At 37.3% G+C, this 27,205-nt stretch overlaps 1 protein-coding gene across 5 annotated transcripts in view; it reads right to left on the bottom strand.

The window, feature by feature from the left end:
- Positions 1–27,205, bottom strand: part of LOC136884700 (zinc finger protein 714) — a 242,411-nt gene that overhangs the window by 106,254 nt on the left and 108,952 nt on the right. For 3 of the 5 annotated variants that reach the window (XM_067156976.2, XM_067156977.2, XM_068229977.1), the window contains one exon: positions 7,075–11,602. The exons of the other annotated variants lie outside the window; for them this stretch is intronic. In XM_067156976.2, the coding sequence (XP_067013077.2) occupies positions 11,143–11,602 (460 nt within the window). In that variant the 3' untranslated portion in view covers positions 7,075–11,142. Of the gene's footprint in view, positions 1–7,074; positions 11,603–27,205 lie in introns of those variants that run through there. 5 annotated transcript variants of the gene reach the window in all.

The raw sequence follows: 27,205 nt of genomic DNA, 5'->3' as shown, positions 1-27,205 counted from the left end.
TTGTAGGATATCTGTGACGTCTGACATGACGATGTTGAATAGGGCTGGGCTTGTAAAACGCCGTTGGTCTGTACTATGTTTTCTGAGGTCGTCACGCCATCTTTGATTATGATTTTGTTGTAGGTGGGCAGGGTTTTGATAACAGCTGTTGTTGGGTTATCCTTTCCTGTCATACTTTCAAGTTTCTTCATGGGTATTTGTCTGTTCAGCAGGTCAAAGGCTTTTGTGAAATCTACGTAGACTGTGTAGAATTTTCTCGACGGGTGTCTAGGAGGTTAGCAACTGCGTGAAGGGTTCCTCTTCCCTTCCTGAATCCGAACTGTGTTTCCGGCATAAAGGCGTCTGTTAGTGAGTAGAGTCTGTTCGTCAGGATTTTGGAGAATATCTTGACGATGTTGTTCTCAAGTGCAAGTCCTCTTTGCGTTGAGGTCCTCTATGTCGCCTTTGGCCTTGTATAACAAGATGATGTTCGACTTTCTCCAATCCTCTGGTATTTTCCCTGATGTAAGGCATTTGTTACACAACATCGTCCACAGCTGGACGAGTTGTTCAAGAGTTTCTATGAGGTTTTCGTTGAACACCTAGTCTGGTCCTGTTGCTTTTCCTTTTTTAGATTCTAGGATGGCCTGTCTTACTTCGTCCTCGGTTATTGGTTCCGATTCTATCGTGTATGTCTCTTCGGTTTCGTATGCATGTTTTAAGTTGTTCTTGTTGTAAAGCTGAATGAAGTGCTGTTCCCAAACATTCACCGGGATTCCTGCCACTCCTGCTCTGCTGTCCTTCTTGAACGCTATAAAGGGGTCCTTTAGGGCTTCTTCTGCTTGCCTTTATGCATCTGCTTCAGTGTGATTTGCTATTGTTTATTTCGTTGTCTATTACTACAGAAGTGTCATCCACATAACATAACCATAATTTAATTCCTTCTACCTCTGTCAATATTTTATTCTTTTCTAAGAAGTCCATATATATGTACCCTAATATGCCTGAAATGGGGTCACCCATTGCCAAGCTTTTCAGGTGGTATATTTTGTCATTAAAGGTAAAATAACTGTCTGTTAATACTAACACACTAGAATAAACTCACATGGTTAAGAACTTCTAACCAAAATAAAAACGATCAGAATAACAAAAATACAACTATAACCATTTAACTAATAATACCCAACTTACTGTCAATTTGGAAAACACATAGCTTTTTGGAAGATGAAATCAATATTCTCAAAAAAGGGCCTAAATTTAATTGGCTTAGTAAACACAAGGAAGAGGATATTATTTATACAGTAGATGAAATTGAATTGAACATAGTCAAACTTCCTTCAGAACACCATAATGACATAAGATGTGAGATAAAAAAATACCCATCTTAACCAAAGAAAAGAAAAACAACTATGATTACACTAACCAAAAGCTAAGCCAAGAAACAAAAACAAAGATAGAAACTAATAATATAACTGTTACTAAAGCAGATAAAGGGGGGTCCCACAGTGTTGATGAATATAAGTGAGTATATAAAAATAGAAGATTTCTTCACAGATAAGTCGTACACGATTATCAACAAAGATCCAATAATTAGAACATAATAGAGTTTGAAAACATTTTAATAAAGTTCAACCTTCCTACTAAATGAAATAGAACAACAAAAGCTAATTAACATGAACCCTAAGTTACCCACAGCTAGGGCCTTACCAAAAATTCACAAGAAAGAAGTTCCCATACGACCAATAATAAACAGCAGAAATAAAATCTCAAGATATCTACACAGATTTCTTAAAAAACATTACCAATTTCATAATTCCAAACCCTTGAAAAATTCAATAGACTTTTGTATTAGGTTGAATAAATTTAAACTAAAACCCAATAACATAATGTGTTCGTATGACATCATAAATGTGTATCCTGACACCCCAGTAAATGAAACTGTCAAAACAATAAAAAGTAATCTAGACAAATACAGCCATCTAAGTGTGAAATTGAAGAGTTCATTAAGTTATCAAACTTTGTATTAACAATCAGTTATTTTACCTTTAATGAAAAAATATACCTCCAAAAATGCTTAGCGTTGGGTGACCCCATTTCAGGCATATTAGCAGACATATATATGGACTTCTTAGAAAAAAATAAAATACTGACCGAGATAGAAGGAATTAAATTATGATTACGTTACGTGGATGACACTTTTGTAGTAATAGACAATGAAATAAACAATAGTGATAAGATCTTGGAGTTCCTCAATACCACAGACAATAATATGAAGTTTACATGAGAAGACAAGATTAACTGTTCATAAAATTTTTTATACGTGACTACAAAATACTCAAGAAATTGCTTTAACTTTCAAATATACAGGAAGCCTGCATATTCCCCTATAACAACTAAAAATGATTTACTACAACCATCATCCCAAAAACAGGCTGCATACTACAGTTTAGTCTATAGAGCATTTAAGATTTCTCTGTCACCTGATACGTGAAAGAACAAGTTAAAATACATTAGGAATCTGGCTGTAATTAATGGGTACAATGCAGAAATGATTCATAAGATCATCAATAGAGTGAAATAAAAATTAATGACTAATCTCACTCCAGACAAGCTGGTTAAATCCAATTACACTACTTTTACACACAATAACCCACTCATTTAAGAAGTTTTGAATCCCCTTTAAAACATAATGTTAAAATAGCGTACAAAACCCAGAACAGTAACCAAAATAGACTTTTTAATCATAACATTGTAAACCCTAAATATGACCCTTTTGCAAGCTTGGGAATTTATATATTGACATTCACACAATCGTTTTGTCCTTATATAGGTCAGACAGGCTGCAGCTTCCACACTAGATACCAAGAGCATTATAACATGATTAAACATAACAAATTTTCCACAATGAGCAACCACATAAATGATACCAGCCATAAATACACAAGAATAGACCAAGAACTTATGATTCTAAAAAAATTGAACAAAGGAAGGCTAATGAACAATTACAAGAATATATACATTTGGATCAATATTTTAATAAAGACCATAATTTAAATGACATTTCAGGTATTAAGAATCCCACATACAGAAATTTACCCAATTATTACTTTTAATAAATTAAAAGGGTCGCATGTTTAACGACATTTTAAAACTTCCCCAATCTAATACCCCCACAGTTACTAGCAACACAAATTCCTCTCAGTTTCCCCCTACAGACTAACCAATTACGTAATGCTCCACCCATTCCTTCTACCTCTACTCCCTCCTCACTTAAGATGCTGCACTGCTATAACACTCGGAGTACGAGAGCAGTAGCAGTCAATAAGGCAGGTGACATGGGTGATACTATCTTGCCAAGCAAGACAAGAGGAGGTAAGCGAAAAGTTCCATAACGGTGTTCTTCCCATGTCTATTATCATAGGTCCTTTCTAAGTCACCTTTTAATATGTTACAGACATACTCAATGCTTATTGCCTACCAAGAAATTTTCATTCTTCCACTTTTAAGAAAGTTTTCTGTGAGACTCCCATTCGACCACCATCAGCACTGTGGCAATACTAATTTCACCTGCATCTTGGAATTTGATCTCATTCTACTTATCAAGAGTAACAAAGCTCCTTATACAATAAAAATCAACAGTATAACTTAGAACATAATACTTCGAACTAGCATTACACTAGCATACTAACACTTCTTATTATGAGGATCAAGATTTCAAGACCATTATTGTTTATGTGCATAAATTAAGTCACTAGACAACTAAATATACTATTAATATTGAGGCCTATTGAATATGAATCCAGTATATGAATGTAAACAGCTCAAAAAATTCCAAATACGCAAGGTATTAATTTTTTCTTACTACAAATAGGACATATTGTGCCATGAGTTAAGATATTTTAAAGGGTTTTATCCAAATCCATCCTTCTCATACTATTGATTAGATGTTGTCAGAAAACTAGTATTTTAGACAACACCTGATTTATTTCTATCTAAATGCTGCATTTTCCTGTGATTATACATAAGTGCCCTTACATGTTTTTTGTGCATCCAAGTATTTAGTTTTCTTATTTAAGAACATTGTCTTAAGAAGACAGAACAGTACCTAACTATAAGAAAAATTTTAATAAGTGTTAAAAGACATTCAATGAACAATTTTAAGACTGTTTCAGGAGTATTACCTCATTTTAATAATTTGCTTTTACTGTTAGTAAAGTTTTGACTAAAATATATTTGTTAACACATAGCATTCTTACAATCAAGTGTTAAGATACATTATTATTAGAATATTGGGACCCAGATGATCTGTGAATTTGGGGAAAAGGATTTGGCTGAGGATGCCCACAACAAGGGCAAAAGCAAGTCCCAATTGATTGTAATGTATAAATCTTAAGCATTTGTATGAATGTAATGTATTGAAAAGTTTGACCATATAATAAACTTGATTTGTTTTAATTTTTGAGTTGACCGAGCAAGTGCCCATGTGTTTAGGGTCGCACGGCTGTGAGCTTGCATTCGGGAGACACTGGGTTCGAACCCCACTGTTGGTAGCCCTGAAGATGGTTTTTCCAATTTTCACACCAGGCAAATGCTGGGGCTGTACCTTAATGAAGGCCACGGCTGCTAACTTCCCAATTTCCCACCTTTCCATTGCTGAAAACCTTCCATGTGTTAGTGCGATGTTAAACAAATAGAAAAAAAATTGAGTTGCACTTTTGGACGAGATGATCAAAATTTTATTAGCCTTATATCCTCCAACTAATATTAAGGCTTTCAAAGATGCCCAGGTACCTGAAATTGTTCTGCAGGTTTCCTTTGTGCCTGAAATCCACCAACACAAGGCTGATGTATAGTTCAGAAGTCCAACATTGTAAACTCATCCTGGCCTTTCCTCTTATGATTAATATTAGGAGAGGATAATTGGCCAGGTTTACTTCCGTCAGAAATAATTATCACCATCACTCAAACCTGAAATGCTCGTATTGCAAGTTGAGTGATTAGACCACTGCCTGAGCACCCTCATCCCTATTCAGGTAAAGACATTACAAGGGATTAAAATTCATGTGGGTTCCATGGGACCCCCATGTTCAACATGAGAGTTAAAACAGATGTAGCTTACTGTGATTCACAAAGTCTTTGGTGAAACTAGGTTTCTATATAGTTGGTTTCTTTCACACAGTATAAACCCAAAAGTAGGAATTAACGTATCACAGGAAGAGAAAGTTAGGAAGGGAACTGTACAGGGTAGTATAATCGGTCCGTTAATTTTCATAATATACGTAAATGATTTAGGGAACAATATAACATCAAAAATAAGATTGTATGCACATGACATAATTCTTTATAGGGAAATAAATACCATTGAGGATTGTTCAGAATTACAAAAAGGACCTTGAGAGTATCCAACAATGGGTTAAAGAGAATAACATGAAGGTTATGAGGCAAATCAACTGTTACAACATTTACAAACAGGAGTTTTAAAACTGAATTTGAATATACTTTGGATGGGGTAGTTATCCCAAAAGATGGCAAGTGCAAATACTTAGGTGTAAGATATGAAAGCAATCTGCACTGGAAGGGTCATGTGGATGACATTGTTGGGAAAGCATACAGATCGTTACATGTCATAATGAGGCTACTTAAAGGATGCAACAAAGAATTAAAAGAGAAAAATTACTTAAGTATGGTTCGTCCATTATTGGAATATGCAAACAGTGTTTGGGAACCTCACCAAGAATACCTAATAAAAGAAATAGTGTGCAGAGGAAAGCAGCAAGATTTGTAACAGGGGATTTCAGGAGAAAGAGTGGTGTATCAGAAATGTTAAAGGAACTAGGGTGGGAAACTTTAAGTAAGAGAAGGGAGAAAACTAGACTTATAGGATTATATAGAGCCTTTACGGGAGAAGAAGCATGGGGAGATATCCGTGAGAGGCTTCAGTTGGAAAATAATTATATCGGCAGGACTGACCACAAATATAAAATTGGAAAGAATTTTAGCAGAAGCAATTGGAGTAAATTTTCATTCATTGGGAAGGGTGTGAATGAGTGGAACAGTTTACCAGGGGTAGTGTTTGATCCTTTTCCAAAATCTGTACAGATATTCAAAAAGAGAATAAACAGCAACAGAGAAAATAAATGAAATGTTAGAGGGCATTCGACCAGTGCAGGTTAATGTAAATAAAACATGTGTGTGAATAAATTAATTCCATCCGCTGGTCTAAGGAGTTTGGACAGCCAAAGTAGGGGACTGCCTGTAGGGGTGAAGTACAGTGGGGACTTCGAGGGCCCTGAGACTGCTACGGTAGCTGTGAAGGCCCTTCAGGAACTCTGAAAAGTGGTGGTAAAAGGGGCTCTGGTTAAGACACAGCAGGTCGTTATGCTACTTAAGTTCCAGAATGGGTAAAGAAAGAAAAAGTAAATAAATGCAATGTAAATTTTAATCTTATACCAGTTGTACAGTATCATTTGAAGTAATTCCACATACTGTACATCAGTTGACTATATTTGTAAGTAGTACAGGAGATATTATAACTAGAATTGTGTAAACAATGCAAATTTATTAAGGATGAGCTGTGTGTTTAATAGAAAAAATTGTTAGCGTAAATATGATATTGTATTATAGGAAAATTTTCTTCTCTTGTTAATTTAATATTTAGTGCTTGACAATAATGTATTTTAGTGTACCATTTGCCACTGAGGTAGACACCTCATTTGTAAATAGAGATTTTGATTTGATTTGATATTGTATATGTATGTCTGCCCCTTAATCCAATTTCCTGATACAGGGTTTGGAATGAGGTGAGATGAAATTACATCATGTTTTTAGATCCAAATACCCTTCCTGACTCCAGCCTCAGTTGAGGAGCTAATGAAGATGAAATGAATGATGGTGAATGAAAATGGGAAAGGAGATGGGAGAAATCAGCTGTGGCCTGTGAATGGACACTGTCCTGGCATTTGTCTGGAAGTGAAAATAGGAAACAATGGGAAACCATTGTCAGGAGTCATGTTCGACAGCACTCTGTTCCCTAAATGCAGAGCTTGGCTGCATGGCTGTAGCACATTAACATGCACATCCACTCGGTTCAGTAAACTTGAAAGTCATTATTTCCAAGAAATATTTTATTATGAAGTATACAATATCACACACATAATCTTCCCTACAAGAGTCCACACAGTTTATATTATATCAATGCTTGGTCAGACATAATTGGAATAAATTACAAAAAAATCAATGTATGTATTGAAGTCAAGACTTGTGAGCACACATTATAATATGCATTAATAATTTTGGTTGTGATCTTTGGTTAAATATAATATACATTAATACAACATGTTGACTCTAAAAATATTATTATGTATAAGCAAATAATATACCTAACTGCACATAAATGGTAAAGCAAGAGGAACTTTAAACTTAATTTTAAGTAATGCAAAAGGAAATATTCAAAATCCAATAGGCCATACAGTGCACCACTTGAGTTACAAAAGCACGAGTCCTGGAGGGCTACGGGTGGCGGTAGGCTGAGTATCAAGTCAAAACTTTGCATTGAAATCTGCTGCAATCAGAATTATTTTTCAGTAGGTACAAGTCTGAAGAAATTAGGCTGTTATTTGCATTGATTAAATGATCCCAGAATAGGAAACTGTGGGACTACCACAGATTTCATTACTCCCTCAAGGCAAAATTATCTGACCTGTGAGCATGATGATATAATAAGCAATAGGTATGGCAAATACACAAAGGTAGATGAAATATAAACAGGATTTTTGTCTCTGAATATCAACAGTTGGTAGGACTGGCCCTGCGCTTCTGCTATGCATAGGCGGGACCTTCAGGAGTGGGGAGAGCATGCTATTAGATATTTCCTGCCATTTTGTCAGTAACGCACATGATGTTGGAGGAACAGGTGCACCCCTCCACAGTGCAACACATAATTATAAAATGTCTTGCTTGTAAAGGAGTTACAGTGGTGGAAATTTGCCAGAGATTGACTGCAGAGTTCCGTGATCAAACATTGTCAAAGACGTGTGTGTTTGCCCGGCACAAAATGTTCAAGGAAGGGCACGAACGTGTGGAAAATCAGCAACACAATTGCAGTCCTCGGACCAGCATTACAGACGAAAACATTTGTGTGGTTAAAGACATTATTGACAACAATCAATGTGCGTGAGCGACACATAATCAATGCTGCTTACTATTGTATGCTGTTGAGCAAGGCGAGAGGTGCATATCATCACAAAAGACGAGACCAACCGATTCGACAGGTCATCCTGCTCCACGACAATGCGCGGCCCCACACTGCAGCTCATTCTCCAAGCTACAGGAAATGCACTGGAATACACTTGATCATCCTCCTTACAGCCTGGACTTATCGCCCTGCAATTTCCATTTGTTCGGACCGCTTAAAGAAGCTCTAGGAGGGCAATGATTTGAAGATGACGAGTGTGTGGAAGACTTTGTGCACAACTGGCTGATGCACAACCCTGTTCTTTTTACAATGACGGTAACAAAAAGCTGCTCATATGCTGGAACAAATGCATTTCCAAAGCACGACACTACGTGGAAAAATAAATTGTAATTGCCTTGTGTTTTTCAATAAATAAATTTAAATAAAGAATAAAATTCTGTTTATAGTTGATCCCCCGTCGTATTAATGATTTTTCTATAAATGAAACTACGTAGAAGAAATAGAAAAATGAGGGAAGTCCAGGAGCAGAAATAGTCAGCTGGGTGTGCTGGTCCACTACTCAAATATGGTATACCCTGCAACTAATACCCTTAGATTGGAATGATGTGAAGGAGAGAATGGTCAGATCAGTATTCTGGTGAGTTTTTTTAGCGTACATTCCTCTCCGAGCTATAAATTATATTCATAGCTCTGGGGAAGTAAGGACTTGTCTTGTATATCATGATTCATATAAAGTTTTCTGAAACCCACCTTGATTTAATGTAATGTTGATGTTATTATTCACGTTTCTTCTTTAATGTTTGGTATACAACTTTCTATTCGACTGGTTTTCATTGTAGAATGGGGCTACCTCACTGTGCATTGTGAATTATTATTCCTAATATGTTTAAGAGTTGATTAAAACATGGCCCATTACTAATTGGTGCACTACCCGATGTTGATTCCAGACCTTCTGGTCTTTTTAATTACTAGATATTACAATCTTTTTCATACTTATCTATTCTCTAAATTTCTGTAAAAATATGCACATAGTTTCTTTGGATCTCTTCTAATGTGGACTTGATGTAACATGTATTTGTAGAACATTGCCAAACAGTTTTCCATCTCCCTTTCATGGAGATTCTTAAGTATGTTCTCAACCCTTCTGGCTCTCTATGATGATATTTTGTTTTATCATAAACATTTTAGAGGTTTCTTGTTAATTTGTTTCTGTTTTCAAGTAGAATGAGAACAACCCATGAGAACAAAGGGACGCACTTCAAATTCCCAATTAGATGAAATTTTCTTCTTTTTTGGATATTTTATCTTGTTCCCCATTTGTTCAATTAAATTAGATATACCGTATTTCTCTGAATCCAAAACGACTTTCTTTTTCCTGAGAATCTCCTGGGAAAAATCAAGGGTCGTCTTGCATTCAAGACCTAACATTAATGAACACCACTGGAAGCTACCAATCGTAAACACACTGCTGCTTTTCATCCCCGTGTGCGTGCACACAAAACTTGCTGACAATCAACGTAAGCCTCTTTATTATATACATCATTAGTCGTGGCAGCCGGTTGAACAGTGCCTCTGTGTAACATCACTGGATCTTGGGAAATAGTGGAGAATGAAAATCTACTGGCCTCTACAAAAATGTTTCTCAAATCTGCAGAATGGCATCAAAACATGCGAGCCTTCAAATTTTTAGAGAGGCCACGGCTACTCAGTGGCAGAGTTATAATGCATCTACTGTACCTGACGCTTTTTATAGACCGCAGGAATATTTTCCTGATGGATTGTTGTATTGTAAAGGTATGTGGAACAGGTATTGCAAGTAAATTTTCAATGGGTTCTTGTCAATATTATTATGCTAATTTTATGTTAATGGTTACTGAACACATGGAAATGAATAATTATGCAGCCGCAAGAAAATGGGCACAGAACTAACTAAAGCCAATATTCAGCATTAGCATGAAGAAAAACATAGCCTAAAAAATTGTACTGTACAAAAAAAAAAAAGTGTGCATAAAATATAAGGGTGGAACGGCCATACAACAGCGCAATAAACCCGTTCGTTGACCTTCCACATACGTGCCTTTGTTAGGCCTATACATCACTAGCCGTTGAAGTCGACGTAAGCCGACAAGTGAAACATGCGTGTAGTGGTAGCTGGTTGTACCTGATGATAAGTAAAAGTAACAGTTTATAGACAGCAGGAATATTTTTTTCATGGATCGTCATATTGTAGAAATGCATGGAAAAGGTATTGCTGGCAAATATTCAACGGGTTCTCTTTGATATTCAGATGCCAATTTTAAGTTAGTGTTTATTAAACCTGCAGAAATGAAGAATAATAGTGCAGCCACAAAAATATGGCATAACTAAAGCCAATGTTCTGTACTGGTGTGAAGATAAAAATATTCTCATAATGTATACTGCACAAGGCATTCACATGATTTTACAAAGCACTTTTTAGGGTTGACTTAATATTTTTGAAGGAAAAATTTGGGGTCGTTCTTGGATTCGGAGAAATATGGTACTTAGTTTTCTATCACGTTGTTTATACCCACCGAACACTCATGCCCTTTCCACATCAGAAACTTTTTCTCATTATTTTGTGGCGTGACTAGAAAGATGAATCACAATTGCACGCTCTTTCCGCAACAGCGGGCCACATTTTGTCTGACTAAGAATTAGCACTTCCATCAGTGACTAGAAGACTCAATCGTTCTCAGTTGACATTATAACATTATTACTGTTGGCAATGTACATTATAATGACAGTAGAATTGCTTCTCGCATACGTCACACTTTTGCAGCTTTACTCCAGTGTCCGATCACCCTTTACGGATCATGCCACTAGGACGAAGAAATTCTTTCTCGCACAAGGTACCTTAAGACAGCTTCTCTCCTTTGTGCAATCGTTCATGATCCATCAAACAAGTGTGTCAAGGGAAACGTCTTGATCACACTGCACTCTTAAACTTCTCAACAGCTGTATGAGTTCGCTGATGCAAGTCTACGTTGGTGCAAAAATAACTTATTACACACAGGACAGATATTTTTACGCTCACTACTGTGACATACAAGGTGTAACTTCAGTTCATAGTTTGTTTTAAATTGCTTACCACATGTTGGACAAAGGTACTCCACCTCACCACAATGCGCACGACGGATATGTCTCAAGAGTGAACGTGGCTGTATAAAAAGTTTGAAGCAAATACCACACTGGAAATTCTTATCTGTGCACACATTCATTTGGCTCAGAAGCCTGTCTGTTTTAACAAATTCTGTATCACATATCTGACACTTGTATATAGAACTTGGGTTATCAGTGGGCTTCTTAGAAAGGTCACAGTTTGTGCCTTGTAACATACTCTGTCTGCAGCAATATTTTCTTTTCATGGTCTCTAGATGCAACTGGGCATCAGGAGAGGGCTCTTGTTCCCTGAAAAGGAGAATGAGACAATAAATGAAGAGGAACTTAGATAATACAACGGATCTATGATGTTCAGATACACCCCAGAACTTTGCTTCAGTAAACCTCAATTCTAATTCTATTTTTTGGTTGATACACCTTACCCATGACTTTTCACTGCATTTTTGTTTGTTCTACATACTAACAAGTGTTTTACTCAAATTACGCTATCGAGAATGGTTTGTGTAATCAAATTAGCTAATGAAAAGTTTAGATCTAGAATACCATTACAATACAGAATTTGAAAAATTAAATACATTTCTGTCATGACATCACACAACTTGAGTATTTCCAAAATCAGAGTAGAGTTTAGAAAATGTGAATTCAAGAGATCATGTAGAAGACCTCACAAAGGAAAAGGTGTGCCACTATTTGAACAATACAAACCCACAAATCATACTGGTTTATCAGTCAGTGAATGGTGTGTGTATATATATATATATATATCATACGGTTGTACAAGTACACAAAAGTTTACAAATAATCAAATGGAAATATCCAAATTTGACAACCATTCCAGAGCACATGGTGTTACTTGGTGTAAAGTCTTCAGACCACCGTCAAATGCACAAAGTGGGCACTCTTGAACAATGTGTTGTATGGTTTGGTCCTCCACTCCACAGTCACAGGCAGCAGATGTATGGAAACTCCATTTCTTTAAGGCGTGACCACACCTCCCTTGACCCCTTTGACCAGGTTCAGCATGGTAGTTGGAATCTCTCTACCTTCTTTGTAGGATCTTCAACCAGGTGAGCATAGTTGGGTGGATGTTCATACCAACGTTGTTGCTACTTGTAGGTCATGTTGAAAGAATTGATACCTTCTAAATCAACCCAGGGTGGCTTGAGTGATTTCAAACATGTTGTTGGTGGATCTTGCAGGGCATCATACAACGGAGAGTTCTTATGAGAGGTGATCTTGAGCAAGCTTACCTTAGCTGCTTTCCTCGTTAGATCTTGCGGAGTGATATTAGCTACGACTGGTAGACACTGTGTGGGAGTAGATCTAACAGTACCAGTGATAACCTTCATGGTCTCATTGAGTTGCACATCAATCTTAGTGGTATGAGCACTGTTTTCCCATACAGTGGCACAATATTCACCAGCAGAATACACAAGAAAGAGTGCAGCAGAACGTAGAGTATTAGCATCTGCACCCCAGCTGCTTCCGGCAATCTTGCAGAGTGGATTCACTCTTGAGCCAAGTTTCCTCAATAACTTGATGCACTGTTGTTTGAATGCCAAGGACCGATCCAGAGTGATTACAAGATATATTGGATTGCAGTTATGGGGTACTTCGATTCCATCAAAAGTCACATGTAGCTGCCTTTGAGCTTCTTTATTATTTAGATGGAATGCAGTAACCTCAGTCTTGTTTGGGTTGAAGTCTCTATTTGTGGAAGTAATCACTCAGTTTTGCCAGATCACTAGTTAGAACATTCTCACAGTTAATGAAATCTTTACTCTGGATAATTAATGCTAGGTCATCTGCATACTGGATTTTTATGGAATCTGTGAGAGACATGTCATGGATATACAGGTTAAACAAAATGGGGGCCAGAACTGATCCCGGAGGTAGGCCATTGTTTAGAATCCTCCACCTGCTAGCTTGTCCACTCAGGAACACCTTAAAGCACCTGTCAGAAAGCATGTTGTTCATTAAAAGTGCAAACTTTTGACATGCAATGACTTCAATAAATTTGGACATCAAGCCCTCCCTTCACACAGTGTCGTAAGCTGCTGTAAGATCCACAAAAAAAGCAGTTGATTGGAGACCTCATTGAAATCTACCTTCTACTACACTTGTCAATGTTAAGAAATGGTCGCAGCAACTCTGATCTTTCCTAAAGCCACCTTGTTTGATAGGGATGATTTGATCAATGGCCTCTTGATTGCAATTTAGAATAAACCTTTCTAGTAGCTTATAGGTCATGCTGAGTAGTGATATTGGTCGATAATGAGAAGCATCAGTTCCATCTTTTACCAGTTTCAGGATGGCAATTATCTTAGCCTGTTTGAAAAGCTTCAATAATTTTCCAGTTTTCAGAATTTCACTGAAAAATCCAATAAGCCACATCTTTGTTTTCGGTCCAATGGCTTTAAGAAACTCTGGATATATGCCCTCAAAGCCAGCAGCTTTGTTTACCTTTAGCATATTAAAGGCTTTATCAAGTTCCTCAAAAGTCACGTGAGTAGACTGGGTGTGGTTTTAGATGGGACCTCTTTATGTACAGTTCATTCTTCACAGTTTGTGTCTGTTCCTTGTCTATTTTAGTTTTTGAAATATTCATCAGTCTGGATGCAACAGCATTAGCATTCACATGTGTGACTGTACTTGACAACCTGGGATCTGTACCAAGTTTTCTAATGAGGTTCCAGGCTTTCTGACTAGAATGTGTGAAGTTGAGTCCTGCCATTGTTTTATGCCATATTTCTCTTCTGTTCTTATTCAGAGCTTTGAAGAGGACATCAGCTGTCACATCGTCAGGAGATTCTTGATATTTGGCATATAGTGCATCACATTCTTGGGACTATCCGGGGATGTACTCCTTCCAAAAACCACGTGGGACACATTTCCTGGCATTTGCTTTAATCGCACCCACAAATTGTTTATAATTGGATGGTACTGGAGGAATCCATTAAACAGAATTATCTAGACCTTTCCAAAATAGTTCCCAGTTTGCAAGTTGAAAATTCCATCAAGGTTGAGGTACGGAGGTGACTAATGGAATTTTAGTACCAAAATTAATTATGCCTGGCCTATGCTGGCTGTGTGTCATTTCATTATTTCCAGATCAAGATGTGATGCACAAATCAGAATAATCCTTTAACCATCTGCCAGATCGGAATGTTCCAGGATCTTTAGCATTATACACAAGCTGAAGATTGTGCATGTCCATCCATTAATTCAGAATAGCTCCATTTCGGTCTTCTTTCTGGTATCCCCAGACATGACGTTGACTGTTGAAATCAGCAACATATACAACTGGATGACTGAAGAATCTTACAGGTGGATTTGGCCAACTAACTTGCAGTGGTTTGTAAATATTTGCAACCGTGGCGCCGGCAACTTCTACACCCAACGAAAATATCTGCTGCTCTATCCTGGTAAGTTACTTTGTAGTCAGTAAGATGGGACCTGACATATGTTGCAATGCCATACTGTTCATCATTTATGGACCCAACCACAACGTATCCATAAATTCTTCCTCTTCTGTAAAGATCTGCATCAATCTTGTTGTGAGTTTCCTGTATTGCTATAACATCTACTTCATTCTGCAGCATCAGACGTGAAAGGTATTGACTCTTAGCAGAGGAAATCGATTCAATGTTCAAGTGACATATTCGTAAGCTGTTACCAATAGGGACTGTTGAGTGTTCTGCGCATGGTTGGTCCTGAAAAGGACTTTTCGATCGTAAGTTCTCTTGCATACTTGTTGCTGTGTAGCAGCACCTTTGTGGAAGAATTAGCCAGTATTAAACCATTGCCCAGGAATCGCCCGACTGCAGTAACCACAATCTTTGGGGAGGCTCCTTCCTTGATCCCCATGAATGGAGTGAAGGAATAAAAATGACTGCTAATGTCTGCGCTGTTCAATCTCTTCCTGGCAGGTCCCAAAAAGGAAACCTCTGCCAGCATTGCCGAAGAGAGATAGAAACACATCCTCATGCTTTGGGATCTTGCCCTCATTGACAGATGCTGTGGAATGCCAGGCATAACAAGATTCAGTCCTTTATAGCGAATTCCCTCAAAATAAAAATTATAGGGTCATCAAAGAGGTATCCGGACTTGCCAATAATGGTAGCAGTAGGAGAATAGACATCATAGCCTACAAGGAATAGGAGGGTGTTGGATACATAATTGACCCCTAAGTTCGTTTTGAAATCTTCACAGACCAGCCAGAAGATAGGGAAAAGAAGCTTATCTATGAACCTACCATAATTTCTTAACAAGATAAATTTGGATTAAAGAATATTAAAGTGATAGAATTAATGATAGCAGCTTGATGGACTTCTCCTTGATTCATTGTGAATTTTTGGAAGCAGTTTAATTTAGAGGTTCCGGAACTAAAACTATGTCTTACTTAGCTTTACGAGGTTTAGTTTCATTACTGAGGAAATCATTGCTATAAGGTATAACTGTTACAGTTTAAAGACATCAGGAAAATAATGTAATCGACAAAATTATTAGGAATCAAAATTATAATTTTATTATTATTTTTTTACTTCATCCATTGCGGTAACCTTCAACTGTTCTCTAAATGAAAATATAAATTAATAAAGAAATTAAATAACCCTGAATACTACTCCAAACCAAACCAAACCCCATGGCACTACAGCCCTTGAAGGGCCTTGGCCTACCAAGCGACCGCTGCTCAGCCCGAAGGCCTGCAGATTACGAGGTGTCGTGTGGTCAGCACGACGATTCCTCTCGGCCGTTATTCTTGGCTTTCTAGACCGGTGAATACTACTCACCACCCAATAATTTCTAAAACATTATTCAGAAAAGGAAACATATGTTTAATAGCCATTAAATTTCTGCAAATATGGCACAAAATTGTTAATTTAAAATACTTTCAAAGTAACAGAGAATAAGTCTGCTATAATGAGTATGGCATATAACGAGAACCTCATATGTAGTGGGTAGCATGCCTGCCTCTTACCTGGAGGACCCAGATTTGATTCCTGCCCAGGTCAGGGATTTTTACCTGGATCTGTGGGCTGGTTCGAGGTCTACTCAGCCTATGTAATTATAACTGAGGAGCCATCTGACAGCGAGATGGAGGCCCTGGTCTAGAAAGCCAAGAAGATTCGTCATGCTGACCATGACACCTTGTAATCTGTAGGCCTGAGAGGTGAGCAGCATGGCCCTTTGGAGCTGTTGTGCCATGGGCTTTGGTTTCATATGTAGTGACACTTCTTCAATTCTCCTCAAAAATTCCTATATTATCCTGTGTAATATACTTTGGATACGAGAGCCCTATCACTGAATCATTCATTACCACAACTTATTTTTACCAACTGATTCATAGCGTGAACATTTCTTCCATTATTTGATAATAAAATACACTCCAGCATTTATATTGAATATGAGTGATCATCTTCTGTATCGATTTTGTGCTACATGCACTAGCAAGCCTCTCATTAACTTTCAAAGTCACAGCGCTGTCAAAGTTTATTAGTAATACCTGTTGACTCATAAATCCAATTCGACTGGTGTAAACCAACATTCAAGTTCAAATGAGAGGGAAACATATTTTTGCAAGAAGTGCATAAATAACATGGCTGATAGCAGTTGTTAATTTCTTTAAAATAACTGAAATAAATTACTGCTCAATTTTAATTCTAAGTCCCGAAATTAAGTACGACAGTGTGCAACACTGAGTTCAGAAGTTAGGTTACACATTCTTGTGTCTGGCTAAATTTTAGAAAGTCTGTTCCCAGATAAATTGATAGTGAAAATGTTATCAATACTCTGCAAGAGCATGAAATATGTTTTCACGATACATGCACTGTTATAATTTTTAAGAATGAAATTAAGTGCACATTCTCACAGTATTAGAATTAGAAAAAAACTAATGAGTAAGCTGCAGGAGGAAAAACATCCTCAAAAGTGTATGTTTTTAACAGACTGGTTATCATTTCATACAGAATTTTTTATGCCCTCTCTTTTATATGTTCCACAATTATGGCTTCAAACATATAATGGCCACCTGGTTGTACTAATAACCAAACGAAAGAGCATATTTTGAAGTTTTATGTCATTATGGGTTTCACTGTGATTCATCACGTGGCAGGGTGATAATAGATTTCAAAATAGTGACTAATCAACAGAAAGCATTTTGTGTGTCGAAATATGAGAAGATCAAAGCCATCAGTACTGGGCAGCATACGTTCTGAAGACAGTACAGCATACAATCACTAACCCACCAAAGCATTCTGCATGGCTATCGGCAGTACAAGGAAAGAGGTTGTACGACCAGGTGTTTAAGTTGAAGGAATGGAGAGTGTCCGAGATGCATTCCTTCATAGCCCAAAGATACCTATACATCATGCAAGTTACAAACTAGGCATTGCTCAGCCAACTGTGCGGAAGATTCTGCGCAAATGATTACATCAGATCTCCTACAGCTGCTGCAACATTTACGGCCAGACAACTGCCATCAGACAAGAGTTTTGTAAGTGTTTCCAGGAAGTAGAAGATGACAAATTTGCCTCCTGACTTGTATTCAGTGATGAGGTGATGTTCCACCTGTATGGAAAAGTGAATCGTCTTAATGTCTGCAAATGGCGCACTGTAAAACCCCATGTTACAATGGAGATTCTCCAAAGGTGAATGCCTTCTGTGCTGTTTCACATAGCAATGTTTATGGGTCCTATCTTTTCCCTGGGAACATTGTAACTCGTATAACGTACGTACCCATGTTGCAAGACTGGTTGTTTCCGAACATGATAGATAATAACCCAAATTTCATATTGCAATGAGACGGAGCTCCACGTCATTGGCATAGAGAAGTGCGTTGCCATTTGAACGAGGAACTTCCAAACAGGTAGATTGCGCCAAGTGCTCCAGATGATTTGGCACTTGGTCTCCTGACCATTCAATTTGTGATTTTTTTCTTTGAGGATATGTGAAAGATATTCTTTAGGTACCACATTTGCCGACAACAGTGCCTGAGCTCCACCATTGTATCACTGCTGTGCTGGTGACCACTGACAGGGACATGATGGAATGTGTGGTGTCAGTCGTGTAACATGAGAAAGCATAGAACATTTGTAATGATGTGTAAGAAACTTGAAAATGTGATTTCACATACAATGCATCATTCACTATTTTGTAAGAAATAATTTGTGAAATACATTCATCTAAAACCCGATGAATCATTTGTTATCACCCTGTATTTACTAGTTATTTTTATTACAGTATTACCTTGCTTTTACTTTGCTGCATTTTATGTTTTCCCACCATTTACAACATTTTTTTGCTGGTCCCCTGTGATTCTCTATGCTTGAAATATATTAACATTCTTGTTAACAGAGAAAGAAAGTTTACTGCATGCTAGACAATTCTATAGGAATTCTAAGAAACCAAATTCAAGTAATATACTGCATTACACAACATTTTAACTACCTACTGGTACCCTTCCAGTTTAAAAACTTCATATTAAATCCGTACTGAACCGAGAATCTAATGGGAATAAAAAAGTGTATTCAATACAATGCAATGTTATAAAATGAATTATAACATTTTATTATTCACGGGACTGGTTTCGATGCTGGTGTGCATCATCTTCAGCCATAAAATTAGAAAAACATACAATGAGAACTTAAGGTAGCAAAAACAATGCATAAAAGTGTACACAAATCATATAAATGATAGGAGGAATGACTTGATTAAAACCATAAGCCATGAACATTTAACTTGTAACATTAACCTAAAAGTACTCTCTTCTAAAATTATAACACCAATTATCTTAAAGTTTTGTGTAAACGTCCTCTTAACAAGAGTTCAATGAATCTTAAAAACTTTGAATGATTTGTGACTAGATTACCAATGAGCCAAGGACAATAACTTACATATCACTATCTTAAAAGTCTAACACTATATTTCCTTTTTCACGAGAATATTTGTACGGAAGTCTTCTTGATGAAAATTCACCGAGTCTTGAAGTAAATGGTGCAAATGTTAAGAACTTCAATGAAAAACATTTTGTTTTACCATTAATTGAAAAAGATCGGTCGTTAAAATAGCTTAACGAGTCTTAAGATGTGACAAACTATAAATCTGGTGCAAATGTTAAGAACTTCAATGAAAAACATTTTGTTTTACCATTAATTGAAAAAGATCGGTCGTTAAAATAGCTTAACGAGTCTTAAGATGTGACAAACTATAAATCTAAAGAGAACATGAAGGAACTTCAAACTCTGTTTTTATATAGTAAAATGCTTGTCTTCTCTAACTCAAGAAATTGTGACTGGATTCGGTCTACTAAGTATTCTATAGCAAGTTTTTACATGAAAATGAGGTGGACGCCGTGTTTTCCCCACAGTGCTAAACAATGTTCTCGGTTCAAAATGGGACCTCTGGCGATGTGTGTAATCAGATTTTAGAGAAGACACTGAGAGTCGAAAAACACTGTGAGGGGAACATATCAATGTTAATCTAGTCACAAATCATTCAAAGGGGAACTGTTGGAGGGGAACAACACAGGTACAGGTAGGTTAATCTTACAAGTTAATGTTCATGGCTCATGTTTTTAATCAAGTCATTCCTCCTATCATTTATAATATTTGTGTGCACTTTTAGGCATTGTTTTTGCAATCTTAAGTTGTCATTGTATGTTTTTCTAATTTTGTGACTGAAGATGATGCACACTAACGTCAAAACCAGTTCCATGAATAATAAAATGTTATAATCCATTTTATAATATTGTATTGTATTGAATAGGTTGACCCCACTTTTTGTCCCCATTAGATACTGGTACCCTTCTTGTGATCAGTGGATGAGCAGAATTACAAAGGCAGTGTAGTGTCAACAGTTAATTTACACTGGATGTTTAACTGAGGTAAATACTGTACAGTGTTCTCCTCAGAAATTTTCGTCATCCGGGTGGCAGGAATGAGTAGCCGGGCGGGGTAAAACACGTAAAAAATGAATGATAAAATTTCAATTTATTACCCTCTGGGAATTAACAGTAATATCAGGCAGGTAAACATTAATTGTATAATTAAGCTATTTTAGTGTCATTATCACGAACAAGACATAACAGAGTATTTTGAACTTCTTATGTTCTACTGCTCCTTCATAACCATGTAACATCGGTGCTTATCACTCGGTTCCTTTGGAGTGTCATACGGGGTTGTCACGTCATGCGGAATCGAATGCTCGAATGTGATTCCACGTTAATCCATACACCGTTTGCACACGACACTAAGTGATAGTCAAGCCAAACATGTAAACTCCGATGTAATTGATGCAATTATGTTGACAATAATGAAGAATTATCCTTTAAGTAAATCGTTTTTATTATTCACGTTCGAATCTGGAGCATCCATTGACTAATATAGATTAATTTTACGCAACTAGCACATACAGTATCCAGGTTAGGTTAGCCGGGCGGTCCTAGGGAGAACACTGCTGTAATAGGATTAAGGTTAAAATACTCTATAAATTAATTACATGCATTTGTTTAATGTTTACATCCTTTTCCAGAGTGTTTTTACTTAAAATATATATGTTGTTTCCCACGATTTACACTCCCTCCATTTACACCAGTATTCCATATTCTTTGGGTCCCTTGAAAAAAAAAAAGATCTACTGGTTACATAAACCAACAACCTTCAGCATTTTCTTGTGTGTATCAGAAGCAACTGCTAGGCATAGGTACCATCATCACGAGTCAGCAGCCAGGAGAAATTAGCTGTAATAAGTGCCAAAAGTAGCTCCGACTGTGGATCAGTGATAGATTGTTGGCCTCTGGATACCAAGATTGTGTACTCAATCCCTGCAGAAGTAGTGCTGAATATTGGAAGGATAAAAGAAAGTTCATCCAGCTCTCCATATCATATGACAGGGGTATTCGTAGCCTGGTACGCGTGGTCATCTCAAGCGGTACACAAATTTATCGAATATTCTAAGTGTTTTTAGTGATCAGTTCAGAAAAGAGTGGAGACTATTGATTGTCAATAAAATCTTGTTTTGATGTAGTGTTTTTTTTCCTACCACTACACAGAGTCCCTTTTCTGAACTATTCACTCTAAAATATTGTATGTGTCAGTTTGTACCTCCCACTGCTGCATTATTCTTTTTAAATTCTTGTTTTGAAATTCACTCATACACTTAATTTTTTTTCAGTAGCTGTGTATATTGTATCATAGGAAATAGAACCGACTGTTACATGAATACATGTATAAATGCATTTCTTTAATTGTCACATGTATATCGCTGCTACGCAAAAAAACCTTGGTGATTCCACTCAAGAGAAAAACATGTTTTTCCGTCTGCCTTGCCTGACAAGGGAACAGAAGACTGCAATGGTCCAATAATCAGGCTATCATTAACCTATAAAAATGGACGGAGCAGTTCTCTAGCCATTGCCGACCGCTCAGTTTTGGGCTTTTACTGTAAACTTCACTCCGAAGAAGTTATGAGGTTTCCTTTGCCCAGCGACAATATATTCCATATTTTCTTGCATAATTAATGCCCTTGCATAATTTATGCATCCCAAAATTTTTGAGTCCAAAGTGGAGAAAAAGAAATGTTCACGGATTTGACGCACCCACTTCTTCGAACATCACGCAGCTCTGGATACATTTTGAAATGAAGTTCTCAACTACTCAGTAAGCAGCCTTCCTATTGCAAAACCGGGCATTCCAAATACTGGGCAATGTGCTGTTATCAGCCGGTAGGAAATACTACTGCACTAGTTCAGTGAGAGAATCAAAGCAGAAGTGACTAGTGATGCTCTATTCCAGTATGGTACAAAATATTTTGCGAGTTTTCAGGTACGGGACATGCGTTTTCTATGGTCTCAAAACTGTTTGTTAGTCCACAGTGAGCAAGTATTCAAGTAATACTGAATCATATAAACTCACGGTGATCAGTTACACCGAAACATATGGGAATAGGGCAGCGAACCACAAGTATTCAGTGTTTGAATGCAACGTACGCTACCGTGGTAACAGGGAGTGCACTTCAAACGACCAACAAGTCTCGCAAAGCCTTTTGCTGACCAAAAAGCAGGAAGTTTGTGCAAGTAATGGAGGATCTGCTTAACCCGATGAGTGCTACACCCGCCTATAGACGGGCTGACGCGGCCGGTCCAACAGTGCTACATCCGCCTATAGATGGTGCACGAAAACTTTAATTTCTTTGAGTTTCACAGTTCGCTCTCGAGTGCCGATTCGATCCCTGGCATGTTCTGCCATCTGTTGCGCATTATGTAGAACTAATTGATCATGGCTTATAGCTTCGGGAAGTAATTTACAGAGCTTTATGTACACGTCTGTAGAATACATCTATGATGTAAACAAACATGGCGGAACAACAAGCTACAATTGCTCTTGCAGCGATGTTCTCTGCTCTGCTATTTGCTTTACATCGCACCGACATAAATAGGTCTTATGGCGACAATTGGATAGGAAAGGCCTAGGAGTGCAAAGGAAGGGGCCATGGCCTTAATTAAGGTACAGCCCTACCATTTGCCTGGCGTGAAAATGGGAAACCACAGAAAACCATCTTCAGGGCTGCCGACAGTGGGGTTCGAATCCAATATCTCTTGGATGCAAGCTCACAGCTGCACGCCCCTAACCGCATGGCCAACACGTCTGGTGTGCAGCGATGTTACTTTCGACCAAAGAATCTTTCAGTTATTAACCACAGTGGAAAGTGATGAAGACGATGATTTTAATGAATTTTTAAGGGATTTTGAAAGTGAGAGTGAGACAGAGAGTGCTGAAAATACCCTATTATAAGAGAGAAAGAAATAGAGCCTCCTTCTAAACAAAAGAAGAAAACAGGGCGAGTTCAAAAGCTATTTCATCACTGTTTTCGTGGCGGATGGATGATTTTTCTCCACCAGACATTCAAGTAACTGTGACAGACTCTGGGAGCCAAGTAGTATTTCATGACAACCCCAAAATCATTGATTTTTTAAAAACATTTGCGCCAGTGGAGTTGGTGCAGATAGTTGAACAAATCGGTATACACAGTCTTTGTCGACTTAGAGAAGGCATTTGACAAAGTGAGGTGGGATAAGCTCTTGGATATACTTAAAAAACATGGAGTGGAATGGAGAGAGAGAGAAGACTGATGAAGGAATTATATTACAACCAAACAGCAGGAGTGAGAATAAGAGGAGAATTAACAGAGGAAATCAGATTGGGGAAAGGTGTGAGACAGGGTTACTGCTTATCACCAACTTTGTTTAATATTTACTTGGAGGAAATTATTTGTGAATGCTTGGATGGTAAAAGAGGTGTCTATGTTGGAGGTAAGAGAACTGGATGTATAAGATTTGCCGATGATACGGCAGTAATAGCTGAAAATGTGAAGGACCTTCGCAAAGTGCTGTGAGAATTAAACAAAAAGTGTGAATAGTATGGAATGAGCATAAACAAAAAGAAAACCAAATTCATGATACTTGGAGGTAAAGGTGAAAAAGCGACAATCAAGACAGGGGGAAAAATTATTGAACAGGTGAATACGTTTAAGTATCTTGGAAGTATTGTGACTGAAGACCTTCACTTCACTCTACAACAGACATAAAAGCTCGAATTGTCTTAGCCAAGGAAAGCTTCAGGAAGAAGGAAAATCTGTTTTATGGTCCACTAGAGAAAGATCTGTGGAAGAGAAGTGCAAGGTGTTACATATGGAGTATTGCTCTATATGGTGCTGAAACATGGACATTAAGGAAGGAAGAACAGAGAAGAATAGAGGCATTTGAGATGTGGATTTGGCGAAGAATTGAAGGTGTAAAGTGGGAAGATAAAATATCAAATGAGAAAGTCCTGAAGAGAGTGGGTGAAGTGAGGAGCATGCTGACCGTAATCCAAAATAGGAAGAAAAACTGGATAGTGCATAATCTAAGACATAACACTTAACTACGAGTAGCAATTGAAGGGATGATAAAAGGAAAACGAGGAAGACGAAGGAGACGATATCAGTTATTAGACAGCATTAGAAAAAGAAAGGAAGATTATCCAGAAGTGAAGAAAAGGGCACAAGATCGAGAGATATGGAGGTCACAGCCATGATTGGACCTGCCGGATGGCAGAACAACCTATGATGATGATGATGGATGTGATGTACACATGGGCACAAAAAGTATAATTTTGTTTTCTCTCAAAATGATATTGAACATAAAGGGTAGGATATTCCATTTGCATTTAGATTAATAATAATAATAATAATAATAATAATAATAACAATAATAATAATAATAATAATAATAATAATAATAATAATAATAATGCTATTTGCTTTACATCCCACTAACTACTTTTTCGGTCTTCGGGGACACCAAGCTGCCGGAATTTAGTCCCACAGGAGTTCTTTTACGTGCCAGTAAATCTACCAACACGAGGCTGACGTATTTGAGCACCTTCAAATACCACCGGACTGAGCCAGGATCGAACCTGCCAAGTTGGGGTCAGAAGGCCAGCGCCTCAACCGTCTGAGCCACTCAGACTGGCTGCATTTAGATTTATAAAGAACCAACATTTATAAACATTTTAAGCTAATCACCCCACTGATAAGTTAAAAATTGAGGCTTCCACACATTTTTTAACATAGGAAGAAAAAACTCAGCACTGAGGTACCAAACAGTCAATTGGTAACTCAGTACTTAAAAGAACTAGAAATAGCAGCTGCACATGGAATCAGTGTCTCGAATTTGATGTTTAGCTGTGGCTGGATGATTAACTTTATGCCATTTGTTTTACGTCGCACTGACACGGATAAGTCTTATGGCGACGATGGGACAGGAAAGGCCTAGGAATGGGAAGGAAGCGGCCGTGGCCTTAACACTTTGAAGACGATGTCACTCCTCATGGGGTGATGGACGCTCATACAAAATACTGTATGTCACCCCTCATGGGGTGACACGGTAGTGTGTCCAGGACTCTCAACTTTAGGCTGTCGCACGAAACTAGCGCTACCATTTGCTGCAGTATTGCATTGCTTGTTTACGTAAGGTGTTCATAGAGTGTAGTGCGGTGCCCATTCCTTTATCAGCATGCTGTGCATTGAGCAACAGACGGTGGAATTTCTCTGACACCTTCTTGCTGTAGCAAGTTTGTTCCATGCAGCGCAAGGTTCATTGGGGTCCCAACTGAACTGAGACTACTTCTGTTTAACACAGCAAGCTTTTCATTCCACCATAGAACATGTTCAACTTTGTCAATTTTTAATGCTGGCCTCATCGGACAATTCTTCCCTCTATGCAAAAGTGGAACTTACATCTACAACTTTCTAGAAGCATATACTTAGTTATATATGTCAATTGTGCAACACAGGAGTAACTGCCAACCGAAGACTATCTCATCAAGAGTTTTTACGTGACTTCACAAGATTTTACATGTCAATGTGAACACTTCTGTTACTTTTATCATTATTCGCAAATACGGTTTTTCACTTTTGTCTGTCATTCCACCACCATCCCATCCTTCTAGATCCTCTCTCATTTCTCCACACTATTTTTATCACTATGTCTTTTACTGTTGTAATTTGGCTAGGCTGATGATGGTCCACAGTGGACCGAAACTAGTACCTTTTAATATCATTGTATTGTTTTTGTAAAAACATCAAATGATTTTTAGTATTGAGAAGGTGGAATATTAAAATTTGGTATTTACTTTAAGCATAGTCTCAATACGGAACCTAACAATGAAGTTTATTACTTTTAATTAAGATTTATATGTAATCTGAAATTTTCAGATCATGTTACCCAGTCTTACGTCAACATCGGATGGCTACGCCTTGAAGACAGACGCAAGCTGCATACCCTGACTTCATTGCATCGAATCCTTGCCTTACAATCCCCATCTTACCTGTATGAACGATTTCATAGCCTTTCTGAACACCATGATAAAAACACCAGAGCGCTGAGCTCGACATTGCTCACTACTCCTAAGCATAAATCCTCAACCTACAACAATTCCTTCACTGTTGTGACCAGCTGTGAATGGAACTTCCTTCCGCAGGAGGTCAGAGGGATATCAAACCACAGAAGATTTAAAAGTATGTGTTCAAAATATCTCTATGAAACGAGCTGGTAGTGCGACAGTCTTTTTCTTCTTCTTCTTCCTCCCATGATCATTCTTCTTCTTCTTCCCATCCACATGGTCCTCCTTCTTATCATCATCATCATTATTATTATTATTATTATTATTATTATTATTATTATTATTATTATTATTATTATTATTATTATTCAATAGTGTTAGAAAGTACTCAGCTGTGGTTTCCTGCATAGTTATCCCTATCCCCATTTTGCACTGTTTTTCACCCACAGTAAACACATGAAAACTGTAACATTCGTCAGTGTGATATACTTCTGGAATTGGACAAATTAATTGTAAGTATTAGTAGGTTTATCTATATTATTATTATTATTATTATATTATTATTATTATTATTATTATTGAAATTGTAATTCGTTCTTTCGTTGTATGTTAATTTCTTTGTAGGAAGCAAAATGTTAATTTATATTGTGTATTATAATAGTTATTTTTATGTACAGCAGGATAACATAGTAGCATAGTAATTTGTTCCAGTCTCTTTTTCATTTATTCAGTATGTTATATATTTTTATGTTATTTATGTATTTCACTGGTTAAGTGTAAGATAGGGACATGTGTCCCTAACTTTGCCAGTTAAAATAAATCATATCTATCTATCTATCTATCTATCTATCTATCTATCTATCTATCTATCTATCTATCTATCATTGAATTTATGGCATAGTATAAATGATATGAAAGGATAACATTTTTTACAAGATACACATCACTTGTGAACCAACTCATAGTGAGGTTTGCATAAGAATGCTTTGTCTGGGCAATGTTTACAATA

This window comes from Anabrus simplex, chromosome 13, assembly GCF_040414725.1.
Source record: "Anabrus simplex isolate iqAnaSimp1 chromosome 13, ASM4041472v1, whole genome shotgun sequence".
Lineage (NCBI taxonomy): Eukaryota > Metazoa > Arthropoda > Insecta > Orthoptera > Tettigoniidae > Anabrus > Anabrus simplex.
Note: the sequence above shows the minus strand (reverse complement) of the source record. Positions and strands in the feature narration are given on the sequence as shown.